At 48.8% G+C, this 24,548-nt stretch overlaps 1 protein-coding gene across 1 annotated transcript in view; it reads right to left on the reverse strand.

The window, feature by feature from the left end:
* Positions 1–24,548, reverse strand: part of LOC116353918 (neuropeptide Y receptor type 2) — a 54,536-nt gene that overhangs the window by 6,885 nt on the left and 23,103 nt on the right. Inside the window, exon 2 of the mRNA XM_031791662.1 lies at positions 3,587–4,083. Coding sequence (XP_031647522.1) covers positions 3,587–4,004 — 418 coding nt within the window. The 5' untranslated portion in view covers positions 4,005–4,083. The remainder of the gene's footprint in view (positions 1–3,586; positions 4,084–24,548) is intronic.

The raw sequence follows: 24,548 nt of genomic DNA on the forward strand, positions 1-24,548 counted from the left end.
GAGCCTGCCCTGACCTGATCCTGAGCCTGATCCTGCCCTGATCCTGAGCCTGAGCCTGCCCTGACCCTGACCTGACCCTGCCCTGATCCTGAGCCTGAGCCTGAGCCTGAGCCTGAGCCTGCCCTGAGCCTGAGCCAGAGTCTGAGTCTGAGCCTGAGCCTGCCCTGACCCTGAGCCTGCCCTGACCCTGAGCCTGCCCTGACCCTGACCCTGCCCTGACCCTGACCCTGAGCCTGCCCTGACCCTGCCCTGACCCTGACCCTGACCCTGCCCTGACCCTGACCCTGAGCCTGCCTACCGTTCTGTACCTTTCGGACTCTGCTATGGATTACTGGCCTCTGCTTGCCCCCCCCCCCCCCCCCCCCGGTTTTGTAATAAACTTTTGTTACTTCGAAACTGTCTACATCTAGGTCTTCCTCTGAGCTTTGACAATGTCTAACCTTGCCAAGAGTCTTCACTGTTCAACACTCACATGTATTTCCTGTTGGCTCAGTGGTAGTGTGACATCTTTGGGAGATATACACACACACACACACACACACACACACACAGCCCTCAGACCGAATGACACACGAACACGAAGCTAAACACAGGAATACACACACACACACACACACACACACACACACACACACACACACACACACACACACACACACACACACACACACACACACACATAGCCATCAGACCCAATGACACAGGGAATAGGATGAATACACACACACACACACACACACACACACACACACACACACACACACACACACACACACACACACACACACACACACACACACACACACACATAGCCCTCAGACCCAATGACACAGGGAATAGGATGAATACACACACACACACACACACACACACACACACACACACACACACACACACATAGCCATCAGACCCAATGACACAGGGAATAGGATGAATACACACACACACACACACACACACATAGCCCTCAGACCCAATGACACAGGGAATAGGATGAATACACACACACACACACACACACAGCCCTCAGACCCAATGACACAGGGAATAGGATGAATACACACACACACACACACACACACACACACAGCCCTCAGACCCAATGACACAGGGAATAGGATGAATACACACACACACACATGTACACAAACACACCCACACACACACACCCACACACACACACACACACACACACATGTACACAAACACACCCGTGCAAATACATGTTTGTTTTACTGTACTTGTGGGGACCAAACAATTGAAATCCTATTTTCCTTAACCCCTAACGATATCATTAGTTAACTCTATATATTCAGTACGATATCATTAGTTAACTCTATATATTCAGTGTGATATCATTAGTTAACTCGATATATTCAGTATGATATCATTAGTTAACTCGATATATTCAGTATGATATCATTAGTTAACTCGATATATTCAGTGTGGTATCATTAACTCTATATATTCAGTATGATATCATTAGTTAACTCTATATATTCAGTCTGATATCATTAGTTAACTCTATATATTCAGTGTGATATCATTAACTATATATTCAGTATGATATCATTAACTATATATTCAGTGTGATATCATTAACTCTATATATTCAGTATGATATCATTAACTATATATTCAGTATGATATCATTAACTATATATTCAGTGTGATATCATTAGTTAACTCTATATATTCAGTGTGATATCATTAACTATATATTCAGTATGATATCATTAACTATATATTCAGTATGATATCATTAACTCTATATATTCAGTGTGATATCATTAACTCTATATATTCAGTGTGATATCATTAGTTAACTCTATATATTCAGTGTGATATCATTAACTCTATATATTCAGTATGATATCATTAACTATATATTCAGTATGATATCATTAACTATATATTCAGTATGATATCATTAACTCTATATATTCAGTGTGATATCATTAACTCTATATATTCAGTGTGATATCATTAGTTAACTCTATATATTCAGTGTGATATCATTAACTCTATATATTCAGTATGATATCATTAACTATATATTCAGTGTGATATCATTAACTATATATTCAGTATGATATCATTAACTATATATTCAGTGTGATATCATTAACTATATATTCAGTATGATATCATTAGTTAACTCTATATATTCAGTGTGATATCATTAGTTAACTCTATATATTCAGTGTGATATCATTAACTCTATATATTCAGTATGATATCATTAACTATATATTCAGTGTGATATCATTAACTATATATTCAGTATGATATCATTAACTATATATTCAGTGTGATATCATTAACTCTATATATTCAGTATGATATCATTAACTATATATTCAGTATGATATCATTAACTATATATTCAGTATGATATCATTAGTTAACTCTATATATTCACTATGACATCATCAGATAATAATCCCCAGCTTACAATTGGCTCATTCATCCCCCTCCTCTCCCCTGTAACTATTCCCCAGGTCGTTGTCTAATCCCCCTCCTCTCCCCTGTAACTATTCCCCAGGTCGTTGCTGCAAATGAGAACGTGTTCTCAGTCAACTGACCTGGTCAAATAGGGGATCAATAAACAACAATAAAAAAGATGGCGCTGAGCCTGAAGTAGCCTGGAATGGGCCTACCTGAAGTAGCCTGGAATGGGCCTACCTGAAGTAGCCTGGAATGGGCCTACCTGAAGTAGCCTGGAATGGGCCTACCTGAAGTAGCCTACTTCCTTGTGGGGAATTGAGGCAAAATGTCCTCACTTGTCCAAATTGTCCTTGTTTTATTATCCTTGTGAGGACTTCTGGTCCCCACAAGAATAGTAAATCCAGACACACACACATACACACACACACACACACACACACACACACACACACACACACACACACACACACACACACACACACACACACACACACACACACACACACACACACACACACACACACACTTCACTAACCCCAATTTCTCAGAAACGTAAAAATATTACATGCCAGAACATCTGAGTCATCACTCAAACTAACCTAGGGGCATCGAAGAAAAAAACACCACACACACATACACACACACACACACACACACACACACACACACACACACACACACACACACACACACACACATACACACACACACACACACACACACACACACACACACACACACACACACACACACACACACACATACACACACACACACACACACACACACACATACAACACACAAACACACACATACACACACACACACATACAACACACACACACACACACACACACACACACACACACACACACACACACACACACACACACACACACACACACACACACATACAACACACAACACACACTGAGAATGAGGTCCTGCTTATTTTGTCTCTTTCTGAAAGTAGCTCTCGAGAAAGAGAGTTAGGAAGACAGACAGGCAGACAGGCAGACAGACAGACAGACAGACAGGCAGGCAGGCATGCAGGCATGCAGACAGGCAGACAGGCAGACTGACAGGCAGACAGACAGACAGACAGACAGACAGGCCATCTATATAAAAAGCTACCTACCGACAGCGAGGTTAGCTATGAAGAAGTTAGTCACCGTCCTCAGCGTCTTGAAGCGATACACCACGTATATGACCAGAGAGTTCCCCACTACTCCTAGTAGTATAATGGTACTGTAGGCCAGGATTAAAACCACCTGGACCCCTACTAGCTTAGTACTGTCTCCCAGTCCTGCCAGAGAGCTGTCCCCATACCCCCCCACCCCGGGACCGTACCCCCCCAAGTCTCCCAAATCCAGGAGGGGGGTGTCTGCGTAGAGGGGCGGGAGGGGCGGGAGGGGTGACGAATCTTCCGTGGTGGGGTCGTCAATGCCGGGGTCGTAGTCACGGTAACCGAGGTAAAGGTCGTTGCCGTGGGGACCGGCGTCGGAAAAGAGAAGGGATGCATCTTGGGAGATGTTGGCTGGAGAGAGGTAATCCATTTTTCCGGCTACTAGTCACATGTCCTACCCCCTGTCCATCCGAGGCACACACGCAGAAATGTGTAGAGAGAGAGAGGCTCTGCAAAAGGAAGATGAGAAAGGCAAAGTGGAAATGAGTGTTCAAATTCCATGTGACTGACAGGCACGCACGCACGCACGCACACACACACACACACACACACACACACACACACACACACACACACACACACACACACACACACACACACACACACACACACACACACACACACACACACACACACACACACACACACACACACACACACACACGTGTAACATGTTGTAACAGAGACAGTCATTGTGGCTGGGCGGTCACACGTTGTACTCAAGGTTTTACTGCTAACCTACAAAGCATTACATGGGCTTGCTCCTACCTATCTCTCTGATTTGGTCCTGCCGTACATACCTACACGTACGCTACGGTCACAAGACGCAGGCCTCCTAATTGTCCCTAGAATTTCTAAGCAAACAGCTGGAGGCAGGGCTTTCTCCTATAGAGCTCCATTTTTATGGAACGGTCTGCCTACCCATGTGAGAGATGGAGACTCTGTCTTGACCTTTAAGTCTTCATTGAAGACTCATCTCTTCAGTAGGCCCTATGATTGAGTGTAGTCTGGCCCAGGAGTGTGAAGTTGACAGAAAGGCACTGGAGCGATGAACTGCCCTTGCTGTCTCTGCCTGGCCGGTTCCCCTCTTTCCACTGGGATTCTCTGCCTCTAACCCTATTACAGGGGCCGAGTCACTGGCTTACTGGTGCTCTTTCATGCCGTCCCTAGGAGGGGTGCGTCACTTGAGTGGGTTGAGTCACTGACGTGATCTTCCTGTCTGGGTTGGCGCCCCACCCTTGGGTTTATGCCGCGAGGGAGATCTTAGTGGGCTATACTCGGCCTTGTCTCAGGATTTTAAGTTGTTGGTTGGAGATATCCTTCTAGTGGTGTGGGGGCTGTGCTTTGGCAAAATGGGTGGGGTTATATCCTTCCTGTTTGGCCCTGTCCGGGGGTGTCTTCGGATGGAGCCATAGTGTCTCCTGACCCCTCCTGTCTCAGACGCCAGTATTTATGCTGCAGTAGTTTATGTGTCGGGGGGCTAGGGTCAGTTTGTTATATCTGGAGTACTTCTCCTGTCCTATTCGGTGTCCTGTGTGAATCTAAGTGTGCGTTCTCTAATTCTCTCCTTCTCTCTCTCGGAGGACCTGAGCCCTAGGACCATGCCCCAGGATTACCTGACATGATGACTCCTTGCTGTCCCCAGTCCATCTGACCGTGCTGCTGCTCCAGATTCAACTGTTCTGCCTTATTATTATACGACCATGCTGGTCATTTATGAACATTTGAACATCTTGGTCATGTTCTGTTATAATCTCCACCCGGCACAGCCAGAAGAGGACTGGCCACCCCACATAGCCTGGTTCCTCTCTAGGTTTCTTCCTAAGTTCTGGCCTTTCTAGGGAGTTTTTCCTAGCCACCGTGCTTCTACACCTGCATTGCTTACTGTTTGGGGTTTTAGGCTGGGTTTCTGTACAGCACTTTGTGACTTTAGCTGATGTAAGATGGGATTAATAAATACATTTGATTGAAATTTGATTGTAACAGACAGTCACTGTGGTTGGGTGGTAACATGTAGAGACAGTCACTGTGGTTGGGTGGTAACATGTAGAGACAGTCACTGTGGTTGGGTGGTAACATGTTGAGACAGTCACTGTGGTTGGGTGGTAACATGTAGAGACAGTCACTGTGGTTGGGTGGTAACATGTAGAGACAGTCACTGTGGTTGGGTGGTAACATGTAGAGACAGTCACTGTGGTTGGGTGGTAACATGTAGAGACAGTCACTGTGTCTGGGTGGTAACATGTAGAGACAGTCACTGTGTCTGGGTGGTAACATGTAGAGACAGTCACTGTGGTTGGGTGGTAACATGTAGAGACAGTCACTGTGGTTGGGTGGTAACATGTAGAGACAGTCACTGTGGTTGGGTGGTAACATGTAGAGACAGTCACTGTGGTTGGGTGGTAACATGTAGAGACAGTCACTGTGGTTGGGTGGTAACATGTAGAGACAGTCACTGTGGTTGGGTGGTAACATGTAGAGACAGTCACTGTGGTTGGGTGGTAACATGTAGAGACAGTCACTGTGGTTGGGTGGTAACATGTAGAGACAGTCACTGTGGTTGGTGGTAACATGTAGAGACAGTCACTGTGGTTGGGTGGTAACATGTAGAGACAGTCACTGTGGTTGGGTGGTAACATGTAGAGACAGTCACTGTGGTTGGGTGGTAACATGTAGAGACAGTCACTGTGGTTGGGTGGTAACATGTAGAGACAGTCACTGTGGTTGGGTGGTAACATGTAGAGACAGTCACTGTGGTTGGGTGGTAACATGTAGAGACAGTCACTGTGGTTGGGTGGTAACATGTAGAGACAGTCACTGTGGTTGGGTGGTAACATGTAGAGACAGTCACTGTGGTTGGGTGGTAACATGTAGAGACAGTCACTGTGGTTGGGGGTAACATGTAGAGACAGTCACTGTGGTTGGGTGGTAACATGTAGAGACAGTCACTGTGGTTGGGTGGTAACATGTAGAGACAGTCACTGTGGTTGGGGTGGTAACATGTAGAGACAGTCACTGTGGTTGGGTGGTAACATGTAGAGACAGTCACTGTGGTTGGGTGGTAACATGTAGAGACAGTCACTGTGGTTGGGTGGTAACATGTAGAGACAGTCACTGTGGTTGGGTGGTAACATGTAGAGACAGTCACTGTGGTTGGGTGGTAACATGTAGAGACAGTCACTGTGGTTGGGTGGTAACATGTAGAGACAGGTCACTGTGGTTGGGTGGTAACATGTAGAGACAGTCACTGTGGCTGGGTGGTAACCTGTAGAGACAGTCACTGTGGTTGGGTGGTAACATGTAGAGACAGTCACTGTGGCTGGGTGGTAACATGTAGAGGACAGTCACTGTGGCTGGGTGGTAACATGTAGAGACAGTCACTGTGGCTGGGTGGTAACATGTAGAGACAGTCACTGTGGTTGGGTGGTAACATGTAGAGACAGTCACTGTGGCTGGGTGGTAACATGTAGAGACAGTCACTGTGGTTGGGTGGTAACATGTAGAGGACAGTCACTGTGGTTGGGTGGTAACATGTAGAGGACAAGTCACTGTGGTTGGGTGGTAACATGTAGAGACAGTCACTGTGGCTGGGTGGTAACATGTAGAGACAGTCACTGTGGTTGGGTGGTAACATGTAGAGACAGTCACTGTGTCTGGGTGGTAACATGTAGAGACAGTCACTGTGGTTGGGTGGTAACATGTAGAGACAGTCACTGTGGTTGGGTGGTAACATGTAGAGACAGTCACTGTGGTTGGGTGGTAACATGTAGAGACAGTCACTGTGGCTGGGTGGTAACATGTAGAGACAGTCACTGTGGTTGGGTGGTAACATGTAGAGACAGTCACTGTGGTTGGGTGGTAACATGTAGAGACAGTCACTGTGGTTGGGTGGTAACATGTAGAGGACAGTCACTGTGGTTGGGTGGTAACATGTAGAGACAGTCACTGTGGTTGGGTGGTAACATGTAGAGACAGTCACTGTGGTTGGGTGGTAACATGTAGAGACAGTCACTGTGGTTGGGTGGTAACATGTAGAGACAGTCACTGTGGTTGGGTGGTAACATGTAGAGACAGTCACTGTGGTTGGGTGGTAACATGTAGAGACAGTCACTGTGGTTGGGTGGTAACATGTAGAGACAGTCACTGTGGTTGGGTGGTAACATGTAGAGACAGTCACTGTGTCTGGGTGGTAACATGTAGAGACAGTCACTGTGGTTGGGTGGTAACATGTAGAGACAGTCACTGTGTCTGGGTGGTAACATGTAGAGACAGTCACTGTGGTTGGGTGGTAACATGTAGAGACAGTCACTGTGGTTGGGTGGTAACATGTAGAGACAGTCACTGTGGTTGGGTAGTAACATGTAGAGACAGTCACTGTGGTTGGGTGGTAACATGTAGAGACAGTCACTGTGGTTGGGTGGTAACATGTAGAGACAGTCACTGTGGCTGGGTGGTAACATGTAGAGACAGTCACTGTGGTTGGGTGGTAACATGTAGAGACAGTCACTGTGTCTGGGTGGTAACATGTAGAGACAGTCACTGTGGTTGGGTGGTAACATGTAGAGACAGTCACTGTGGTTGGGTGGTAACATGTAGAGACAGTCACTGTGGTTGGGTGGTAACATGTAGAGACAGTCACTGTGGTTGGGTGGTAACATGTAGAGACAGTCACTGTGGTTGGGTGGTAACATGTAGAGACAGTCACTGTGGTTGGGTGGTAACATGTAGAGACAGTCACTGTGGTTGGGTGGTAACATGTAGAGACAGTCACTGTGGTTGGGTGGTAACATGTAGAGACAGTCACTGTGGTTGGGTGGTAACATGTAGAGACAGTCACTGTGGTTGGGTGGTAACATGTAGAGACAGTCACTGTGGTTGGGTGGTAACATGTAGAGACAGTCACTGTGGTTGGGTGGTAACATGTAGAGACAGTCACTGTGGTTGGGTGGTAACATGTAGAGACAGTCACTGTGGTTGGGTGGTAACATGTAGAGACAGTCACTGTGGTTGGGTGGTAACATGTAGAGACAGTCACTGTGGTTGGGTGGTAACATGTAGAGACAGTCACTGTGGTTGGGTGGTAACATGTAGAGACAGTCACTGTGGTTGGGTGGTAACATGTAGAGACAGTCACTGTGGTTGGGTGGTAACATGTAGAGACAGTCACTGTGGTTGGGTGGTAACATGTAGAGACAGTCACTGTGGTTGGGTGGTAACATGTAGAGACAGTCACTGTGGTTGGGTGGTAACATGTAGAGACAGTCACTGTGGTTGGGTGGTAACATGTAGAGACAGTCACTGTGGTTGGGTGGTAACATGTAGAGACAGTCACTGTGGTTGGGTGGTAACATGTAGAGACAGTCACTGTGGTTGGGTGGTAACATGTAGAGACAGTCACTGTGGTTGGGTGGTAACATGTAGAGACAGTCACTGTGGTTGGGTGGTAACATGTAGAGACAGTCACTGTGGTTGGGTGGTAACATGTAGAGACAGTCACTGTGGTTGGGTGGTAACATGTAGAGACAGTCACTGTGGTTGGGTGGTAACATGTAGAGACAGTCACTGTGGTTGGGTGGTAACATGTAGAGACAGTCACTGTGGTTGGGTGGTAACATGTAGAGACAGTCACTGTGGTTGGGTGGTAACATGTAGAGACAGTCACTGTGGTTGGGTGGTAACATGTAGAGACAGTCACTGTGGTTGGGTGGTAACATGTAGAGACAGTCACTGTGGTTGGGTTGGTAACATGTAGAGACAGTCACTGTGGTTGGGTGGTAACATGTAGAGACAGTCACTGTGGTTGGGTGGTAACATGTAGAGACAGTCACTGTGGTTGGGTGGTAACATGTAGAGACAGTCACTGTGGTTGGGTGGTAACATGTAGAGACAGTCACTGTGGTTGGGTCGGTAACATGTAGAGACAGTCACTGTGGTTGGGTGGTAACATGTAGAGACAGTCACTGTGTCTGGGGTGGTAACATGTAGAGACAGTCACTGTGGTTGGGTGGTAACATGTAGAGACAGTCACTGTGGTTGGGTGGTAACATGTAGAGACAGTCACTGTGGTTGGGTGGTAACATGTAGAGACAGTCACTGTGGTTGGGTGGTAACATGTAGAGACAGTCACTGTGGTTGGGTGGTAACATGTAGAGACAGTCACTGTGGTTGGGTGGTAACATGTAGAGACAGTCACTGTGGTTGGGTGGTAACATGTAGAGACAGTCACTGTGGTTGGGTGGTAACATGTAGAGACAGTCACTGTGGTTGGGTGGTAACATGTAGAGACAGTCACTGTGGCTGGGTGGTAACATGTAGAGACAGTCACTGTGGTTGGGTGGTAACATGTAGAGACAGTCACTGTGGTTGGGTGGTAACATGTAGAGACAGTCACTGTGGTTGGGTGGTAACATGTAGAGACAGTCACTGTGGTTGGGTGGTAACATGTAGAGACAGTCACTGTGGTTGGGTGGTAACATGTAGAGACAGTCACTGTGGTTGGGTGGTAACATGTAGAGACAGTCACTGTGGTTGGGTGGTAACATGTAGAGACAGTCACTGTGGTTGGGTGGTAACATGTAGAGACAGTCACTGTGGTTGGGTGGTAACATGTAGAGACAGTCACTGTGGTTGGGTGGTAACATGTAGAGACAGTCACTGTGGTTGGGTGGTAACATGTAGAGACAGTCACTGTGGCTGGGTGGTAACATGTAGAGACAGTCACTGTGGCTGGGTGGTAACATGTAGAGACAGTCACTGTGGTTGGGTGGTAACATGTAGAGACAGTCACTGTGTCTGGGTGGTAACATGTAGATACAGTCACTGTGGCTGGGTGGTAACATGTAGAGACAGTCACTGTATTTTTATTTATTTTAACTTTATTAATGTTTATTTAACCAGCAGGCAAGTCAGTTAAGAACAAATTCTTATTTTCAATGACGGCCTAGGAACAGTGGGTTAACTGCCTTGTTCAGGGGCAGAACGACAGATTTGTACCTTGCTTCGGTTACTAGTCCAACACTACAACCACTGGGATACGCTGCCACCCCTACACTCTAACCACTACACTCTAACCACTACACTCTAAACACTGGGATACGCTGCCGCCCCTACACTCTAACCACTACACTATAACCAGTACACTCAAACCACTGGGATACGCTGCCGCCGCTACACTCTAACCACTGGGATACGCTGCTGCCGCTACACTCTAACCACTGGGATACGCTGCCGCCGCTACACTCTAGCCACTGGGATACGCTGCCGCCGCTACACTCTAACCACTGGGATACGCTGCCGCCCCCTACACTCTAACCACTACACTCTAACTACTGGGATACGCTGCCACCCCTACACTCTAACCACTACACTCTAACCACTACACTCTAACCACTGGGATACGCTGCCACCCCTATACTCTAACCACTGGGATACGCTACCGCCCCTGCACTCTAACCACTACACTCTAACTACTGGGATACGCTGCCACCCCTATACTCTAACCACTACACTCTAACCACTACACTCTAACCACTGGGATACGCTGCCGCCCCTACACTCTAACCACTGGGATACGCTGCCACCCCTACACTCTAACCACTACACTCTAACCACTACACTCTAACCACTGGGAAACGCTGCCGCCCCTACACTCTAACCACTACACTATAACCAGTACACTCAAACCACTGGGATACTCTGCCGCCGCTACACTCTAACCACTGGGATACGCTGCTGCCGCTACACTCTAACCGCTGGGATAAGCTGCCGCCGCTACACTCTAACCACTGGGATACGCTGCCGCCGCTACACTCTAACCACTGGGATACGCTGCCGCCCCTACACTCTAACCACTACACTCTAACTACTGGGATACGCTGCCACCCCTACACTCTAACCACTACACTCTAACCACTACACTCTAACCACTGGGATACGCTGCCACCCCTATACTCTAACCACTGGGATACGCTACCGCCCCTGCACTCTAACCACTACACTCTAACTACTGGGATACGCTGCCACCCCTACACTCTAACCACTACACTCTAACCACTACACTCTAACCACTGGGATACGCTGCCGCCCCTACACTCTAACCACTGGGATACGCTACCGCCCCTACACTCTAACAACTATACTCTAACCACTACACTCTAACCACTGGGATACGCTGCCACGCCTACACTCTAACCACTACACTCTAACCACTGGGATACGCTACCGCCCCTACACTCTAACCACTACACTCTAACCCCTACACTCTAACCACTGGGATACGCTGCCGCCCCTACACTCTAACCACTACACTCTAACCACTACACTCTAAACACTGGGATACGCTGCCACGCTGCCACGCCTACACTCTAACCACTACACTCTAACCACTACACTCTAATCACTACACTCTAACCACTGGGATACGCTACCACCCCTAAACTCTAACCACTGGGATACGCTGCCACCCCTACACTCTAACCCCTACACTCTAACCACTACACTCTAACCACTACACTCTAACCACTAAACTCTAATCACTACAATCTAACCACTGGGATATGCTACCACCCCTACACTCTAACCACTGGGATACGCTGCCACCCCTACACTCTAACCCCTACACTCTAACCACTACACTCTAACCACTACACTCTAACCACTACATTCTAACCACTACACTCTAATCACTACAATCTAACCACTGGGATATGCTACCACCCCTACACTCTAACCACTGGGATACGCTGCCACCCCTACACTCTAACCACTACACTCTAACCACTACAATCTAACCACTACACTCTAACCACTACATTCTAACCACTACACTCTAACCACTGGGATACGCTGCCACCCCTACACTCTAACCCCTACAATCTAACCACTACACTCTAACCACTACACTCTAACCACTAGGATACGCTACCGCCCCTACACTCTAACCACTACACTCTAACCAGTGGGATACACTGCCGCCCCCTACACTCTAACCACTACACTCTAACCTCTACACTCTAACCACTGGAATATAAAACAGCCCCTACACTCTAACCACTACACTCTAACCACTGGGATACGCTGCCGCCCCTACACTCTAACCACTACACTCTAACCACTACACTCTAACCACTACACTCTAACCACTACACTCTAACCACTGGGATACGCTGCCGCCCCTACACTCTAACCACTGGGATACGCTGCCACCCCTACACTCTACCTACTAGGCTACGCTGCCTCCTCTACACTCTAACCACTACACTCTAACCACTGGGATACGCTACCGCCCCTACACTCTAACCACTGGGATACGCTACTGCCCCTACACTCTAACCACTAGGCTACGCTGCCTCCTCTACACTCTAACCACTACACTCGAACCACTACACTCTAACCACTACACTCCAACCACTGGGATACGCTGCCACGCCTACACTCTAACCACTACACTCTAACCACTACACTCTAATCACTAGGATACGCTACCGCCCCTACACTCTAACCACTACACTCTAACCAGTGGGATACGCTGCCGCCCCTACACTCTAACCACTACACTCTAACCCCTACACTCTAACCACTGGAAAACGCAACCGCCCCTACACTCTAACCACTACACTCTAACCACTGGGATACGCTGCCGCCCCTACACTCTAACCACTACACTCTAACCACTACACTCTAACCACTACACTCTAACCACTACACTCTAACCACTGGGATATGCTGCCGCCCCTACACTCTAACCACTGGGATACGCTGCCACCCCTACACTCTAACCACTGGGATACGCTACCGCCCCCTACACTCTAACCACTAGGCTACGCTGCCTCCTCTACACTCTAACCACTACACTCTAACCACTACACTCTAACCACTACACTCTAACCACTACACTCTAACCACTGGGATACGCTACCGCCCCTACACTCTAACCACTGGGATACGCTACTGCCCCTACACTCTAACCACTAGGCTACGCTGCCTCCTCTACACTCTAACCACTACACTCGAACCACTACACTCTAACCACTACACTCTAACCACTGGGATACGCTGCCACGCCTACACTCTAACCACTACACTCTAACCACTAGACTCTAATCACTAAACTCTAACCACTGGGATACGCTACCACCCCTACACTCTAAGCACTGGGATACGCTGCCACCCCTACACTCTAACCCCTACACTCTAACCACTACACTCTAACCACTACACTCTAACCACTACACTCTAATCACTACAATCTAACCACTGGGATATGCTACCACCCCTACACTCTAACCACTGGGATACGCTGCCACGCCTACACTCTAACCACTACACTCTAACCCCTACACTCTAACCACTGGGATACGCTGCCGCCCCTACACTCTAACCACTACACTCTAACCACTACACTCTAACCACTGGGATACGCTGCCACGCCTACACTCTAACCACTACACTCTAACCACTACACTCTAATCACTACACTCTAACCACTGGGATACGCTACCACCCCTACACTCTAACCACTGGGATACGCTGCCACCCCTACACTCTAACCCCTACACTCTAACCACTACACTCTAACCACTACACTCTAACCACTACACTCTAATCACTACAATCTAACCACTGGGATATGCTACCACCCCTACACTCTAACCACTGGGATACACTGCCACCCCTACACTCTAACCACTACACTCTAACCACTACACTCTAACCACTACATTCTAACCACTACACTCTAACCACTGGGATACGCTGCCACCCCTACACTCTAACCCCTACAATCTAACCCCTACACTCTAACCACTACACTCTAACCACTAGGATACGCTACCGCCCCTACACTCTAACCACTACACTCTAACCAGTGGGATACGCTGCCGCCCCTACACTCTAACCACTACACTCTAACCCCTACACTCTAACCACTGGAATATGCAACCGCCCCTACACTCTAACCACTACACTCTAACCACTGGGATACGCTGCCGCCCCTACACTCTAACCACTACACTCTAACCACTACACTCTAACCACTACACTCTAACCACTACACTCTAACCACTGGGATACGCTGCCGCCCCCTACACTCTAACCACTACACTCTAACCACTACACTCTAACCACTACACTCTAACCACTGGGATACGCTGCCGCCCCTACACTCTAACCACTGGGATACGCTGCCACCCCTACACTCTAACCACTGGGATACGCTACCGCCCCTACACTCTAACCACTACACTCTAACCACTACACTCTAACCACTACACTCTAACCACTACACTCTAACCACTACACTCTAACCACTACACTCTAACCACTGGGATACGCTACTGCCCCTACACTCTAACCACTAGGCTACGCTGCCTCCTCTACACTCTAACCACTACACTCGAACCCCTACACTCTAACCACTGGGATACGCTGCCGCCCCTACACTCTAACCACTACACTCTAACCACTACACTCTAACCACTGGGATACGCTGCCACGCCTACACTCTAACCACTACACTCTAACCACTACACTCTAATCACTACACTCTAACCACTGGGATACGCTACCACCCCTACACTCTAACCACTGGGATACGCTGCCACCCCTACACTCTAACCCCTACACTCTAACCACTACACTCTAACCACTACACTCTAACCACTACACTCTAATCACTACAATCTAACCACTGGGATATGCTACCACCCCTACACTCTAACCACTGGGATACGCTGCCACCCCTACACTCTAACCCCTACACTCTAACCCCTACACTCTAACCACTACACTCTAACCACTACATTCTAACCACTACACTCTAATCACTTACAATCTAACCACTGGGATATGCTACCACCCCTACAATCTAACCACTGGGATACGCTGCCACCCCTACACTCTAACCACTACACTCTAACCACTACACTCTAACCACTACATTCTAACCACTACACTCTAACCACTGGGATACGCTGCCACCACTACACTCTAACCACTACACTCTAACCACTACATTCTAACCACTACACTCTAACCACTGGGATACGCTGCCACCCCTACACTCTAACCCCTACAATCTAACCCCTACACTCTAACCGCTACACTCTAACCACTAGGATACGCTGCCGCCCCTACACTCTAACCCCTACACTCTAACCACTGGAATATGCAACCGCCCCTACACTCTAACCACTACACTCTAACCACTGGGATACGCTGCCGCCCCTACACTCTAACCACTACACTCTAACCACTACACTCTAACCACTACACTCTAACCACTACACTCTAACCACTGGGATACGCTGCCGCCCCTACACTCTAACCACTGGGATACGCTGCCACCCCTACACTCTAACCACTGGGATACGCTACCGCCCCTACACTCTAACCACTACACTCTAACCACTACACTCTAACCACTACACTCTAACCACTACACTCTAACCACTGGGATACGCTGCCGCCCCTACACTCTAACCACTACACTCTAACCACTACACTCTAACCACTGGGATACGCTGCCACGCCTACACTCTAACCACTACACTCTAACCACTACACTCTAATCACTACACTCTAACCACTGGGATACGCTACCACCCCTACACTCTAACCACTGGGATACGCTGCCACCCCTACACTCTAACCCCTACACTCTAACCACTACACTCTAACCACTACACTCTAACCACTACACTCTAATCACTACAATCTAACCACTGGGATATGCTACCACCCCTACACTCTAACCACTGGGATACGCTGCCACCCCTACACTCTAACCCCTACACTCTAACCACTACATTCTAACCACTACACTCTAATCACTTACAATCTAACCACTGGGATATGCTACCACCCCTACACTCTAACCACTGGGATACGCTGCCACCCCTACACTCTAACCACTACACTCTAACCACTACACTCTAACCACTACATTCTAACCACTACACTCTAACCACTGGGATACGCTGCCACCACTACACTCTAACCACTACACTCTAACCACTACATTCTAACCACTACACTCTAACCACTGGGATACGCTGCCACCCCTACACTCTAACCCCTACAATCTAACCCCTACACTCTAACCGCTACACTCTAACCACTAGGATACGCTGCCGCCCCTACACTCTAACCACTACACTCTAACCCCTACACTCTAACCACTGGAATATGCAACCGCCCCTACACTCTAAACACTACACTCTAACCACTGGGATACGCTGCCACCCCTACACTCTACCCACTACGCTACGCTGCCTCCTCTACACTCTAACCACTACACTCTAACCACTACACTCTAATCACTGGGATACGCTACCGCCCCTACACTCTAACCACTGGGATACGCTACTGCCCCTACACTCTAACCACTAGGCTACGCTGCCTCCTCTACACTCTAACCACTACACTCTAACCACTACACTCTAACCACTACACTCTAACCAGTGGGATACGCTGCCACGCCTACACTCTAACCACTACACTCTAACCACTACACTCTAATCACTAGGATACGCTACCGCCCCTACACTCTAACCACTACACTCTAACCAGTGGGATACACTGCCACCCCTACACTCTAACCCCTACAATCTAACCCCTACACTCTAACCACTACACTCTAACCACTACACTCTAACCACTGGGATACGCTGCCGCCCCTACACTCTAACCACTGGGATACGCTGCCACCCCTACACTCTACCCACTAGGCTACGCTGCCTCCTCTACACTCTAACCACTACACTCTAACCACTACACTCTAACCACTGGGATACGCTACCGCCCCTACACTCTATCCACTGGGATACGCTACTGCCCCTACACTCTAACCACTAGGCTACGCTGCCTCCTCTACACTCTAACCACTACACTCTAACCACTACACTCTAACCAGTGGGATACGCTGCCATGCCTACACTCTAACCACTACACTCTAACCACTACACTCTAATCACTAGGATACGCTACCGCCCCTACACTCTAACCAGTTCACTCTAACCAGTGGGATACGCTGCCGCCCCTACACTCTAACCACTACACTCTAACCCCTACACTCTAACCACTGGAATACGCAACCGCCCCTACACTCTAACCACTACACTCTAACCACTGGGATACGCTGCCGCGCCTACACTCTAACCACTACACTCTAACCACTACACTCTAACCACTACACTCTAACCACTGGGATACGCTGCCGCCCCTACACTTTAACCACTGGGATACGCTGCCACCCCTACACTCTAACCACTGGGATACGCTACAGCCCCTACACTCTAACCACTAGGCTACGCTGCCTCCTCTACACTCTAACCACTACACTCTAACCACTACACTCTAACCACTACACTCTAACCACTACACTCTAACCACTGGGATACGCTACCGCCCCTACACTCTAACCACTGGGATACGCTACTGCCCCTACACTCTAACCACTAGGCTACGCTGCCTCCTCTACACTCTAACCACTACACTCGAACCACTACACTCTAACCACTGGGATACGCTGCCACGCCTACACTCTAACCACTACACTCTAACCACTACACTCTAATCACTACACTCTAACCACTGGGATACGCTACCACCCCTACACTCTAACCACTGGGATACGCTGCCACCCCTACACTCTAACCCCTACACTCTAACCACTACACTCTAACCACTACACTCTAATCACTACAATCTAACCACTGGGATATGCTACCACCCCTACACTCTAACCACTGGGATACGCTGCCACCCCTACACTCTAACCCCTACACTCTAACCACTACACTCTAACCACTACACTCTAATCACTACAATCTAACCACTGGGATATGCTACCACCATTACACTCTAACCACTGGGATACGCTGCCACCCCTACACTCTAACCACTACACTCTAACCACTACACTCTAACCACTGGGATACCCTGCCGCCCCTACACTCTAACCACTACACTCTAACCACTACACTCTAACCACTGGGATGCGCTACCGCCCCTACACTCTAACCACTGGGATACGCTACTGCCCCTACACTCTAACCACTAGGCTACGCTGCCTCCTCTACACTCTAACCACTACACTCTAACCACTGGGATACGCTGCCGCCCCTACACTCTAACCACTGGGATACGCTACCGCCCCTACACTCTAACCACTATACTCTAACCACTACACTCTAACCACTGGGATACGCTGCCACGCCTACACTCTAACCACTACACTCTAACCACTGGGATACGCTGCCGCCCCTACACTCTAACCACTGGGATACGCTACCGCCCCTACACTCTAACCACTACACTCTAACCACTACACTCTAACCACTGGGATACGCTGCCACGCCTACACTCTAACCGTTTCACTCTAACCACTACACTCTAATCACTACACTCTAACCACTGGGATACGCTACCACACCTACACTCTAACCACTGGGATAGGCTGCCACCCCTACACTCTAACCCCTAACCCCTACACTCTAACCACTACACTCTAACCACTACACTCTAATCACTACAATCTAACCACTGGGATACGCTACCACCCCTACACTCTAACCACTGGGATACGCTGCCACCTCTACACTCTAAACCCTACACTCTAACCACTACACTCTAACCACTACACTCTAACCCCTACACTCTAACCACTACACTCTAACCACTGGGATACGCTGCCGCCCCTACACTCTAACCACTACACTCTAACCCCTACACTCTAACCACTGGGATACGCTGCCACCCCTACACTCTAAACCGTACACTCTAACCACTACACTCTAACCACTACACCCTAACCACTACACTCTAATCACTACAATCTAACCACTGGGATATGCTACCACCCCTACACTCTAACCACTGGGATACGCTGCCACCCCTACACTCTAACCCCTACACTCTAACCACTACACTCTAACCACTACACTCTAATCACTACAATCTAACCACTGGGATATGCTACCACCCCTACACTCTAACCACTGGGATACGCTGCCACCCCTACACTCTAACCACTACACTCTAACCACTACACTCTAACCACTGGGATACGCTACCGCCCCTACACTCTAACCACTACACTCTAACCACTGGGATACGCTACCGCCCCTACACTCTAACCACTGGGATACCCTGCCGCCCCTACACTCTAACCACTACACTCTAACCACTACACTCTAACCACTGGGATGCGCTACCGCCCCTACACTCTAACCACTGGGATACGCTACTGCCCCTACACTCTAACCACTAGGCTACGCTGCCTCCTCTACACTCTAACCACTACACTCTAACCACTACACTCTAACCACTGGGATACGCTGCCGCCCCTACCCTCTAACCACTGGGATACGCTACCGCCCCTACACTCTAACCACTATACTCTAACCACTACACTCTAACCACTGGGATACGCTGCCACGCCGACACTCTAACCGTTTCACTCTAACCACTACACTCTAATCACTACACTCTAACCACTGGGATACGCTACCACACCTACACTCTAACCACTGGGATAGGCTGCCACCCCTACACTCTAACCCCTAACCCCTACACTCTAACCACTACACTCTAACCACTACACTCTAATCACTACAATCTAACCACTGGGATACGCTACCACCCCTACACTCTAACCACTGGGATACGCTGCCACCTCTACACTCTAAACCCTACACTCTAACCACTACACTCTAACCACTACACTCTAACCCCTACACTCTAACCACTACACTCTAACCACTGGGATACGCTGCCACGCCTACACTCTAACCACTACACTCTAACCACTGGGATACGCTGCCGCCCCTACACTCTAACCACTGGGATACGCTACTGCCCCTACACTCTAACCACTACACTCTAACCACTACACTCTAACCACTGGGATACGCTGCCACGCCGACACTCTAACCGTTTCACTCTAACCACTACACTCTAATCACTACACTCTAACCACTGGGATACGCTACCACACCTACACTCTAACCACTGGGATAGGCTGCCACCCCTACACTCTAACCCCTAACCCCTACACTCTAACCACTACACTCTAACCACTACACTCTAATCACTACAATCTAACCACTGGGATACGCTACCACCCCTACACTCTAACCACTGGGATACGCTGCCACCTCTACACTCTAAACCCTACACTCTAACCACTACACTCTAACCACTACACTCTAACCCCTACACTCTAACCACTACACTCTAACCACTGGGATACGCTGCCGCCCCTACACTCTAACCACTACACTCTAACCACTACACTCTAACCACTGGAATACGCTACTGCCACTACACTCTAACCACCACACTCTAACCACTGGGATATGCTGCCGCCCCTACACTCTAACCACTACACTCTAACCACTACACTCTAACCACTGGGATACGCTGCCGCCCCTACACTCTAACCACTACACTCTAACCACTGGGATACGCTGCCGCCCTTACACTCTAACCACTACACTCTAACCACTGGGATACGCTACCACCCCTACACTCTAACCACTACACTCTAACCACTGGGATACGCTACCACTACACTCTAACCACTGGGATACGCTACCGCCCCTACACTCTAACCACTACACTCTAACCACTGGGATACGCTGCCACCCCTACACTCTAACCACTACACTCTAACCACTACACTCTAACCACTACACCCTAACCACTACACTCTAACCACTACACTCTAACCACTGGGATACGCTGCCACCCCTACACTCTAACCCCTACACTCTAACCACTACACTCTAACGACTACATTCTAACCACTACACTCTAACCAGTGGGATACGCTGCCGCCCCTACACTCTAACCACTAAACTCTAACCCCTACACTCTAACCACTGGAATACGCTACCGCCCCTACACTCTAACCACTACACTCTAACCACTGGAATACGCTGCCGCCCCTACACTCTAACCACTACACTCTAACCACTGGTATACGCTACCACCCCTACACTCTAACCACTACATTCTAACCACTACACTCTAACCACTACACTCTAACCACTGGGATACGCTGCCACCCCTACACTCTAACCCCTACAGTCTAACCCCTACACTCTAACCACTATACTCTAACCACTAGGATACGCTACCACCCCTACACTCTAACCACTACACTCTAACCAGTGGGATACGCTGCTGCCCCTACACTCTAACCACTACACTCTAACCCCTACACTCTAACCACTGGAATACGCTACCGCCCCTACACTCTAACCACTACACTCTAACCACTGGAATAAGCTGCCGCCCCTACACTCTAACCACTACACTCTAACCACTGGGATATGCTGCCGCCCCTACACTCTAACCACTACACTCTAACCACTACACTCTAACCACTGGGATACGCTACCACTACACTCTAACCACTGGGATACGCTACTGCCCCTACACTCTAACCACTACACTCTAACCACTGGAATACGCTACCGCCCCTACACTCTAACCACTACACTCTAACCACTGGGATACGCTGCCGCCCCTACACTCTAACCACTACACTCTAACCACTACACTCTAACCACTACACTCTAACCCCTACACTCTAACCCCTACACTCTAACCACTGGGATACGCTGCCACCCCTACACTCTAACCCCTACACTCTAACCACTACACTCTAACCACTACACTCTAACCACAAAATTCTAAACACTACACTCTAATCACTACAATCTAACCACTGGGATATGCTACCACCCCTACACTCTAACCACTGGGATACGCTGCCACCCCTACACTCTAACCACTACACTCTAACCACTACACTCTAACCACTACATTCTAACCACTACACTCTAACCACTGGGATACGCTGCCACCCCTACACTCTAACCCCTACACTCTAACCACTACACTCTAACCACTACACTCTAACCACAAAATTCTAAACACTACACTCTAATCACTACAATCTAACCACTGGGATATGCTACCACCCCTACACTCTAACCACTGGGATACGCTGCCACCCCTACACTCTAACCACTACACTCTAACCACTACACTCTAACCACTACATTCTAACCACTACACTCTAACCACTGGGATACGCTGCCGCCCCCTACACTCTAACCACTGGGATACGCTACCGCCCCTACACTCTAACCACTATACTCTAACCACTACACTCTAACCACTGGGATACGCTGCCACGCCTACACTCTAACCACTACACTCTAACCACTGGGATACGCTGCCGCCCCTACACTCTAACCACTGGGATACGCTACCGCCCCTACACTCTAACCACTACACTCTAACCACTACACTCTAACCACTGGGATACGCTGCCACGCCTACACTCTAACCGTTTCACTCTAACCACTACACTCTAATCACTACACTCTAACCACTGGGATACGCTACCACACCTACACTCTAACCACTGGGATAGGCTGCCACCCCTACACTCTAACCCCTAACCTCTACACTCTAACCACTACACTCTAACCACTACACTCTAATCACTACAATCTAACCACTGGGATACGCTACCACCCCTACACTCTAACCACTGGGATACGCTGCCACCTCTACACTCTAAACCCTACACTCTAACCACTACACTCTAACCACTACACTCTAACCCCTACACTCTAACCACTACACTCTAACCACTGGGATACGCTGCCGCCCCTACACTCTAACCACTACACTCTAACCACTACACTCTAACCACTGGGATACGCTACTGCCACTACACTCTAACCACCACACTCTAACCACTGGGATATGCTGCCGCCCCTACACTCTAACCACTACACTCTAACCACTACACTCTAACCACTGGGATACGCTGCCGCCCCTACACTCTAACCACTACACTCTAACCACTGGGATACGCTGCCGCCCTTACACTCTAACCACTACACTCTAACCACTGGGATACGCTACCACCCCTACACTCTAACCACTACACTCTAACCACTGGGATACGCTACCACTACACTCTAACCACTGGGATACGCTACCGCCCCTACACTCTAACCACTACACTCTAACCACTGGGATACGCTGCCACCCCTACACTCTAACCACTACACTCTAACCACTACACTCTAACCCCTACACTCTAACCACTGGGATACGCTGCCACCCCTACACTCTAAACCGTACACTCTAACCACTACACTCTAACCACTACACCCTAACCACTACACTCTAACCACTACACTCTAACCACTGGGATACGCTGCCACCCCTACACTCTAACCCCTACACTCTAACCACTACACTCTAACGACTACATTCTAACCACTACACTCTAACCAGTGGGATACGCTGCCGCCCCTACACTCTAACCACTAAACTCTAACCCCTACACTCTAACCACTGGAATACGCTACCGCCCCTACACTCTAACCACTACACTCTAACCACTGGAATACGCTGCCGCCCCTACACTCTAACCACTACACTCTAACCACTGGTATACGCTACCACCCCTACACTCTAACCACTACATTCTAACCACTACACTCTAACCACTACACTCTAACCACTGGGATACGCTGCCACCCCTACACTCTAACCCCTACAGTCTAACCCCTACACTCTAACCACTATACTCTAACCACTAGGATACGCTACCACCCCTACACTCTAACCACTACACTCTAACCAGTGGGATACGCTGCTGCCCCTACACTCTAACCACTACACTCTAACCCCTACACTCTAACCACTGGAATACGCTACCGCCCCTACACTCTAACCACTACACTCTAACCACTGGAATAAGCTGCCGCCCCTACACTCTAACCACTACACTCTAACCACTGGGATATGCTGCCGCCCCTACACTCTAACCACTACACTCTAACCACTACACTCTAACCACTGGGATACGCTACCACTACACTCT

This window comes from Oncorhynchus kisutch, linkage group LG16 (assembly GCF_002021735.2).
Source record: "Oncorhynchus kisutch isolate 150728-3 linkage group LG16, Okis_V2, whole genome shotgun sequence".
Lineage (NCBI taxonomy): Eukaryota > Metazoa > Chordata > Actinopteri > Salmoniformes > Salmonidae > Oncorhynchus > Oncorhynchus kisutch.